The sequence below is a fragment of the Taudactylus pleione genome, unplaced genomic scaffold (assembly GCF_031769625.1).
Source record: "Taudactylus pleione unplaced genomic scaffold, aTauple2 ptg000007l, whole genome shotgun sequence".
NCBI classification, from domain to species: Eukaryota; Metazoa; Chordata; class Amphibia; order Anura; family Myobatrachidae; genus Taudactylus; species Taudactylus pleione.
Genome location: NW_028284410.1, coordinates 20,581,123 through 20,591,047, shown reverse-complemented (window position 1 = coordinate 20,591,047; position 9,925 = coordinate 20,581,123). Strand labels below are relative to the sequence as shown.

The 9,925-nt window shown below is 43.9% G+C and overlaps 1 protein-coding gene across 1 annotated transcript in view; it reads left to right on the top strand.

Moving 5' to 3' along the window:
- Nucleotides 1–299: 299 nt before the first annotated feature.
- Nucleotides 300–9,925, top strand: part of IL22RA1 (interleukin 22 receptor subunit alpha 1) — a 44,352-nt gene continuing 34,726 nt past the window's right edge. Inside the window, exons 1-3 of the mRNA XM_088460572.1 lie at nucleotides 300–453; nucleotides 7,651–7,780; nucleotides 8,558–8,751. Of these exons, the coding sequence (XP_088316698.1) occupies nucleotides 411–453; nucleotides 7,651–7,780; nucleotides 8,558–8,751 (367 nt within the window). The 5' untranslated portion in view covers nucleotides 300–410. The remainder of the gene's footprint in view (nucleotides 454–7,650; nucleotides 7,781–8,557; nucleotides 8,752–9,925) is intronic.

The following is a 9,925-nucleotide window of genomic DNA, read 5'->3' as shown; positions in this document are numbered from 1 at the left end:
AATTAAAAATTGTACTGATTTATATCTTATGATGAACTAATTTTAAATATGTTCATAAATACTGTATGTTGACTATATACACAATAACACACAGACATAGACATAAAACTAACTACTGTACACACCTTGTATCCTGCAGGCAGGTGACAATTGCACAATTATATCACACACAAGACTTGCCAGTCAGCTTGTAGGTATAACTTCGTCTTGAGTCATCAAGAAACCTTGAAACAGAAACCTCCCTTCTGAGGAAGAATGATCTTTGACACCATAATTGTGTTACCACATTTGTGGCAGAGAGTACAGGACACATTACGGTGTAAAGGCCTCTAAAGACTGGTCTAAGTAACTAAAATCTATACCCTGGATACCTTAATATGTTTGGCTGGTGTATGGGTTTCTTGCAGTAGATGAAGAGCACATTATATTACCTGATTTTCAGATTGCTATCTGGTAAGTTCTCAAGCAAATATGTCTTCTCAGAGGTGTAGAGAAGCTGTATTAGAGTTACAAATATTCAGGAAGTTTCAGAAATATTCAATATAAATATAGTCTTTGTTTTAATGTAAGTGGTGCTGTGCAGACATATCTATTACTGCTGTAGGAGTGAATGGGAGGTTATAAAACCCCAAATGTTCTAACCTTGCTTATATAAATACAGTAACACAAGAGATTTACTGGCATAGTGCTGAAACCTAACATTTACTCTTTTATTTGAAAACAAATTAAACGCGTATGTTCAAATATGGAACAGGCTGGGAAAGTACTGTATGGCACTTATGTTTTTCTGTACAATGTGGAATAATGAGTTGCTGTAGGTTTTTTTTTACTTCATGAAACACATCTGATACAGTCAGTGAGATTATATTAATGTATGGCTTAGTGTTCCGTGCTGTACCAATAACTTCTGTCATATGCTGCATTAATATATAAATTGTGGTTTAATAGACGATACACAAACATTTTCAATGTAGAAAAATATATTGCTACACATAAATGCTACTTTTTTTTTAAGAAACCATGTACATCAGGCCTGGACAACCTGTAGCTCTACAGGTGTTGTAAAACTACAAAGCCCAGCATGCCAGGAATCTGAGAGCTGGCAAAGTATTTCAGAACACCAGAAGAGCCATATGTTGTCCTCGCCTGGTGTACATTGAACCAACAGTCCATTGTGACGTTCCCATATTTTTTAATTGTTTATTACTTATTATATTCTGTCGCTACAAAATTTGTACTGTTTTTAGAATGTATTAAGAAACATAGACCGTCTCATGCTGAGCTGGAGGCGTTTTGCATATATTACATAGCTGGACGCTTCGCTCAGTTTACCCCGGAGAGAATAGTAGCATATGAGCCTGGTGTATGTCTGGAGATGTGGCTTGGCAGTGGAAGAAATAAGTGCTACAGTTCCAGTACACAATTTGTACACAGTATAGTACATTAATGAAGTGTCATCTACATACAGTAAGACTGCCTGTGTCTTGGCAGCTTTATAACAAACAAATATTAGTTTGGATTCAACATGTAAAATACAATTCAAATTAGAAATATGCGCCAACCCCCGTATTTTGGTTTTGGATTCGGATTCACCTTCGTGCTTTGGTTTTGGTTTTGCAAAACCACCCTCACGTGTTTTGGTTTTTGATTTGTCTTTAAAAAAAAAAAAAAACTAAAATGATCTAATTTTGACCTGTTAGCATGCAATCCAAACCTCTATCTCTATCCATTCCAGAGGACAAGGCGATGAAGGAATACATTGAGGATGCATTGGCGAAGGGATTTATCCGCCCCACTAAGTCACCAGTTGGCGCTGGTTTTTTCTTCGTCTGTCCTTCTGACCTTGCATTGACTAAAGAGGTCTGAATAACATCACCGTGAAAAACTTCTACCCGCTAACCCTCATCTCAGTACATTTCGATCAGCTGCGCCAAGCCAACATCTTCTCTAAGATCGACCTTCAAGCAGCGTACAATTTGATCCGTATTCAGAGTGGGGATGAATGGAAGACGGCCTTCAGTACCCACTCAGGACTTTATGAGTATCTGGTCATTCTGTTCGGCCTATCCAACGCTCTGGCGGTCTTCCAGGATCTCATTAATCTCCTTTGAGAATTCCTAGGAATATCTTGATGACATTCTCATTTCCTCCTAGTCAGTGGATCAACATCATCAGCATGTACGCCTAATTCTGCAGAAATTACGAGAGAATCATCTTTACTCTAAACTGGGGAAATGTGATTTTGATGTCACCCAAATCTCTTTCCTAGGCTATATCATTTCCTCTCAGGGATTCTCCATGGACCCTAGTAAAGTTGAGGCCATACTGAATTGGGTACAACCTACTACCCTCAAAGCAGTTCAGTGCTTTCTCGGCTTTTCAAATTAATACCGTATGTTTATTAGGTCTTTCTCTACCATCGTGGCACCCATTGTGTGATTAACCAAGAAAGGAGCTGACACCTCAAATTGGTCATCTAAAGCGGTTCAGGCATTCAAAGCTCTTAAGATCGCTTTCACTCAAGCTCCAGTGCTTCGGCATCCCAATCCAGATCTCCCATTTATTTTGGAAGTGGATGCCTACGAAGTAGGGGCTAGAGCCATTCTGTCCCAGAAGGATCTGGTTGATAATAAATTGCACCCCTGTACGTTTTTCTCTTGTAAGTTCACCTCGGCAGAACAAAACTATGACGTGGGAAATAAGGAGTTGCTCGCGATTACGTGGGCCTTTGAGGACTGGAGGCACTGGCTAGAAGGGCCAAACACTGTATCACAGTTCTTACTGACCATTTATCTTACATTCAGTCTGCTAAATGGTTAAACTACCGACAGGCACGCTGGGCATTGTTTTTCACCCTGTTCAACTTCCTCATTTCCTTTCGTCCTGGTTCGAAAAACATCAAGGCTGATGCTCTCTCCAGGAGCTTTGTTCCAGTGCATAAGACCTCCAGTTTGGATGAGCCTATTATACCAGACTCTTTCTTCCACTGTGCTATCACCAGGAATTGGCAGAGCTCATTCAGTCCCATTAGTCGGAATCACCTCCAGAGTGATTCCGGTCTTTTATTTGTTCCAGAAAAAATCAGGAATTCAATCTTACTGGAATTTCACGCTCATCGAGCTTTTGGTCACCCGGGCATCAGTAAGACCTTAGAGTTACTCTCCCGCTCATTCTGGTGGCCTTCCTTAACCAAGGATGTTCGTGAATCTGTCCTGGCATGTGAGGTCTGTGCCCGAAATAAGACACCTCGGGCAGCTCCTTCAGGTCTATTACTTCCTCTCTCCATCCTTAATAGACCCTGGACTCACATCGCCATGGATTTTATTGTCGATCTCCCAGTATCTGCTTGATGCTCTGTGGTCTGGACTGTGGTGGACGGATTTAACAAATTGGCACACTTTATACCTTTGCCAAAGCTACCCTCTGTCAACAAACTCTCCGGCTTGTTCCTCCAACATATCTTCTGCATGCATGGCTTTCTGATGGATATTGTGTCGGATTGAGGAACGCAATTTGTGGAACAGTTCTGGAGAGCATTCTGTTCTTCCTTGGGCACTGGCCTCAGCTTTTCTTCAGGGTACCATCCACAATCTAATGGGCAAACTGAAATCTCTGGAGCAATATTTACGCTGTTATGTCTGCGAGTGTCATAAAGACTGGGTGTCCCATCTACCGCTTGCTGAATTCGCTTTTAACAGCTCATGCCAATCAGCATCTTCAGTGTCTCCTTTCTTTTGTGTCACTGGTCAGCATCCCAGAGCAAATTAATTTGATTCCAGTTTACATGGTTCGCCCTCTGTCTCTCGCCTCTGTCATATTTTATCAAGGTTCATAAAGGTCTTCGGAAGGTTTCTCTCTGCTCCAAGGAGTCTGCTGATAGACATTGGAGGCCGTGTAAATTTAAGAAGGGCGATCTGGTGTTGCTCTCCATGAAGAACATAAAGCTTCGCCAACCTACTCAGAAGTTGAGTCCAAGGTTCATTGGCCTGTTTCGCATAATTTCTCAGGTGAATTCAGTAGCTTTCAAGCTTCAATTACCCAAGTCTCTTCGTATAAACAACACCTTCCACTGTTACTTGCTCAAAGCAGTCTTCAGTTCACTCAAGTTTAAGCCCAAGTTTCCATCCAGGCCTGCGTCGATTGTGGTCCATGATCAACGCACATTTGTGGTTGAGAAAACCTTGGAATCTAAAATTTCCAGGAGTCTCTTACATTTCTTGGTCCATTGGAAGGGCTATGGTCCAGAGGAGCGCTCCTGGGTTCCTGAAAGTGCTCTACATGCTCCCAGGCTGAAGAGACTTTTCTTCTGGGATTTTCCTGACAAACCGGGTTCTGGGGAATCTTCAACCCTGTGTCAAGGGGGGGCACTGTTACAAGTCACGTTCATGACTTGTCTCCCACTAGCAGTTTACCTTCTCCTGATGCTGCTGTTCCGGTTCCCTCAGTTGCTAGATGATCTGCATGACACAGGAGGTCACATGTTATCCACAGCACTGCATGATTGGTTCCTTCTCCTATTTGTGCACGCTGGCCTTTTGCCGCCTCGCCGACTATAGCGTGCCTTTTGCTTCTCTCGGCTCTGCTGCATGGTCAGCATTTTGTGCCTTCTTGCTATACCGTATCCTAATTCTCCAGCTGTATTACCTAGCCGCCGGTTATCAGCTTCTCAGACACACCAGCAGCTTCCATGCTGCCACCGGCTGCCAAGCCACTCCGTCGGCTTCCCAGCTGCACCAGCATCTTCCGGGCTGCCACCGGCTCCCAAGCCACTCCATCAGCTTCTCATCTGCAACAGCAGCTTTCGTGCTGCCACCGGCTCTCAAAGCCGCTCCAGCAGCTCATCAACTTCTGTTACCGGCTCTAAGCCACACCATCAGCTCTCAAAGCCGCATCTTCAGTTCATCAACTCTTAAGCCACACCATCAGCTCCCAAAGTTCATCGGCTCTTAAGCCACACCATCAGCTCCCAAAGCCGCTCCAGCAGTTCATCAACTTCTGCTACCAGTTCAAAGCCACACCATCAGCTCTAAAAGCCGCATCACCAGTTCACCAACTTCTGCTACTGGCTCTAAGCCACACCATCAGCCCTCAAAGCCACATCTTCAGTACACCAACTTGTGTACCAGCTCTCAAGCCGCACCATCGGCTCTTAAGCCGCATCATCGTCTCTCATAGCTACTCCAGCAGCTCATCAACTTCTGCCACCAGGTCTAAGCTGCACCATCAGGTCTCAAAGCCGCATCTTCAGTTCACCAACTTGTGTCCCGGCTCTCAAGCCACACCATCGGCTCTTAAGCTGCGCCGTCAGCTCTCAAAGCAGTATCGCCAGTTCACCAACTTCTACTACTGGCCTAAGCTGCACCATCCGCTCTCAAAGCCGCATCTTCACTACACCAACTTGTGTACCAGCTCTCAAGCCGCACCATAAGCTCTTAAGCCGCACCATTGGCTCTCAAAGCCGCTCCAGCAGCTCATCAACTTCTGTTACCGGCTCTAATCCACACCATCAGCTCTAAAAGCCGCATCACCAGTTCACCAACTTGTGTACCGGCTCTCAAGCCGCACCATCGGCTCCTAAGCCATGCCATCAGCTCTCAAAGCCTCATCGCCAGTTCACCAACTTCTGCTACCAGCCTAAGCTGCACCATCAGCTCTCAAAGCCGCATCTTCAGTTCACCAACTTGTGTACCAGCTCTCAAGCCACACCATCGGCACTTAAGCCACACCATCAGCTCCCAAAGCTGCTCCAGCAATTCATCAACTTCTGCTACTGACTCTAAGCCAAACCATCAGCTCTAAAAGCCGCATCACCAGTTCATCAACTTCTGCTACCGGCTCTAAGCCACACCATCGGCCCTCAAAGCCAAATCTCCAGTTCACCAAGTTGTCTACCAACTCTCAAGCCGCATCATCGGCTCTTAAGCAGCATCATAGTCTCTCAAAGCCACTCCAGCAGCTCATCAACTTCTGCCACCAGCTCTAAGCTGCACCATTGGCTCTCAAAGCTGCATCTTCAGTTCACCAAGGAGTCTCAAGCCACACCATCGACTCCTTTGCCGTGCCATTTACTTTTTGCTTCCTGTTCCTCACATCACCACTGGATCCCGTTGGGTATTCGTGCAAACCGCTACTACCAGACGGCCATCTAAGTACTGGTGAACGTGCCTAGTTCTAAGGGAACAACGGGTGGCTGTAATTGGCGGAAGACCTCACTAGCCTGTGTACTAGGGGGTTTGCATGGAGCAGCCTTTGGAACTCATAAAAAGCATGCAATCTGCACAAAAAACATGTTAAATGTTAAACCACAGTGTTGGGCAATATCCTACATTGGGGCCCAACTTTACCAAAACACCACACAGTCTTTCTATCGATGTGTTCACTGGTGTTAAAATGATACATTTAACATGTGTTTTTAACGCAAATGCATGTAAATGGTTGTAAATATTAACAAAACATTGTGTGTTTTTTTACATGCATTTTGAATGTGTACAGTGCAATGCATTATTATGTATGTTTGTTCACATGGTTTACACATTTAAACTCAGTTGAAAACTTATATTTACTGTACAGTACATATCTGAATGTATATGTAACAGGCAAATAAATGTAACATGGTTTTATGCAATTTTACCAGTGCTTTAACATCCATTAACAAACATATTTTTCAAACACCAGTGACGCACAGTCTTACTTACTAATCCTGCAGCTCGACCTGCGAGTCTACCAATAGGATGATTGTCCTGGTTGAACACACAGAGCTGTCCAACCGGGACGTAGTCAATATACCAATGCAGGAATCTCATCGCCCAGCAAAATGCTGACGCCGCTATCCCAAATGGGATCAGGATACCGGCGTCAGCATCGCCACTACCAGAATCCCAAACGAAGATGCGGGTAAGTATGTGCGGATAGCCCGGGGGAAGGGGTGGTTAGGTTTAGGGACCCCAGGGGGAAATTAGGGTTAGGCACCCCCCTGGGTGGGTTCGGTTTAGAGTGCGGGTAGGGGGGTTAGCATTAGGCACCACTGAAGGCATGTTAGGGTTAGGCATCCCCCTGGGAGGTTAGGGATAGGCACCACTAAGGGAGGGTTAGGGTTAGGAGGGGAAAGGGGTAGGGATAGTATACTTGCCGCTGCTGTCGGAATTCTGCATGTTCGAGCTTGCAGCGTCGGGATTTGTCAGCTAGTCAGCTGCTGGTACTTCATACCCAAAACGCCCAACCAAACTAAATTTTCTATTTAGTCAAATGATCCCTTTCCAGCCTTACTGTGGCCTATTAGTGCAATCATTAATTTATTATATCAGTCTGACAGTATTTTCCACAATGCCTGATAATAATCCTTTCCATTTCTAGAGGCTCATTATCTGGCATCGCTGTCACGTTGGGCACACATATATTACAGTATGATGCTAACTCACTGGTATTAAGGAGCTTTTTTTTGTATGTATGGATAGATAGATAGATAGATAGACAGACAGACAGACAGACAGACAGACAGACAGACAGACAGACAGACAGACAGATAGATAGATAGATAGATAGATAGATAGATAGATAGATAGATAGATAGATAGATCAAAAAGCGTCAAGAAGAAAACTAATTTCTGTATGTCACTAAACATCTACATTTTATTCTGATTATTATTTCAGTGCACATCTGTCATGGCTGCCAAAACTTCACTAAGCACGTGATATTTAATGCAACAAACTTTGAATACATGCTGCAATGGAGCAAAGCGAATTTGGCACCAGATGTATCGTTCAATGTCCAATACAAGAGGTTAGTTGGATAGCTTCCACAAATAAATACAGTGGCTGCAAGAACTGAGATATATGCAGATTTCTGCAATTATCAGTTTACTAACAAATTACAGTATTGTTCTATGTCGGGTGTGGATTAACAGATAGACAGTAAAAAGGTTGACAGTGTCTAGATAGACATCAGATGTTAGATAATCAATAGGTCGACTGTTTTTTAGCCCTAATCTTCACCCTAACCCTCCCCTTGGTGCCTAACCCTAACTCTCCCTCCTGGTGCCTAACCCTAACCGTCGGGGTAGGTGCCTGACCCTAACCGTCCCTTCTAGTGCCTAACCCTAACCCTCTGGTATGTGCCAAACCCTAACCTTCCCTCCTGGTGCCTAAACTTAACCGTCGGGGTAAGTGCTTAATCCTAACCATCGGGGTAAGTGCCTAACCCTAACCCTCTGGTAAGCGCCTAACCATCCCTAAACAACAAAAAAAATAATTTGTTGACCATTTTTGTGTCGACCCTTTGACCAAGTCGACCATTTGTACCTGTCAAAATTCTTACATGTCGACCTTTAGTGTGTCAACCTTTTTTACCTGTCGCCCTTTTGTCCCAGTCGACCTATTGACTGTCTAACATCTGGTGTCTATCTAGACATTGACAACCTTTTTACTGTCTATCTATAATACGGAACCCATTCTATGTCACGTTAGTCATCAGTAGTGTCCTGACTTGAGATGGTGCATATTACAAACTAATTAGATTGTCCATGTTTCTAAATACTAACATTGACCTACTTCTTAATAGATATGGTGAGCCGGAGTGGCTGCTATTTAAAGAATGTCAAAATATCAGTAGGAACTACTGTAATTTGACAAATGCAATATTGAGTGATGTAGAGGACTTCATGGTTAATGAATATTTTGGGCGAGTCATCGCATTGTCAACTAACTGTTCCTCTAAATGGGTCGTATCAAAGAGGCTGAACCCAAGAGATGACAGTAAGTATATCTATCTTAGTGCGTAGCTATCAGTATAATTTATATGATGGTATAGGTGTGTACCCATCTTAACTGCTTGTATCATGGATTAAAAAAAATATTAGTCCTTACAATAAATACAATGTAAAAAAGAAGAAAAAGTATGCACTGTAACTAACAATGTATACACTGTAATTAACAATGTATGCACTGTAACTAACAGGATCGGTATGAATTACCGCCGGACCTATGTCCGGCGGTTCAAGTCCCGATGCCGAAAGACCGGCACCACTGAAAATCCTGATCGGTAAGTACACTAACTTTCCCTAACCCTCTCCCCCCCTAACCCTAACCCTCCCTTAGGGGTGCCTAACCCTAACCTCCCAACCTAGTGCCTAACCCTAACCCCTCCATAAGTGTCTAAACCTAACCCCCTGTCCCCGCAGCCTAAACCTAACCGGGGGGGGGCTGTAACACTAACCTCCCCCCGGGGGTGCCTAACCCTGACTCCCCCTTCCCCTAGTCTAACCCTAATTCCCCCCGGGAGCCCCTAACATAACCCTCCCCCCCCCCAAAGCTGTCCGTGCCCGCTGCCAGGCTTACCTTAGTTCGGTATGCCGGGCGTCGGACACCTGGCATAGGGATAATGATAGGAGTCGGGATTTTGACGCCTATCATTTGTCCCCTGTCGGGATTGCACAGTCGGGAAGCCGGTTGTCGGCATTTCTACCGTCGGCTTCCTGACTGCATACCGTAACCAACAATGTATGCACTGTAACCAACAATGTATACACTGTAACCAACAATGTATGCACTGTAACCAACAATGTATGCACTGTAACTAACAATGTATACACTGTAACCAACAATGTATGCACTGTAACTAACAATATATGCACTGTAACCAACAATGTATGCACTGTAACCAACAATGTATGCACTGTAACTAACAATGTATACACTGTAACCAACAATGTATGCACTGTAACTAACAATGTATACACTGTAACTAACAATGTATGCACTGTAACTAACAATGTATGCACTGTAACAAACAATGTATGCACTGTAACTAACAATGTATGCACTGTAACCAACAATGTATGCACTGTAACTAACAATGTATGCACTGTAACAAACAATGTATGCACTGTAACCAACAATGTATGCACTGTAACTAACAATGTATGCACTG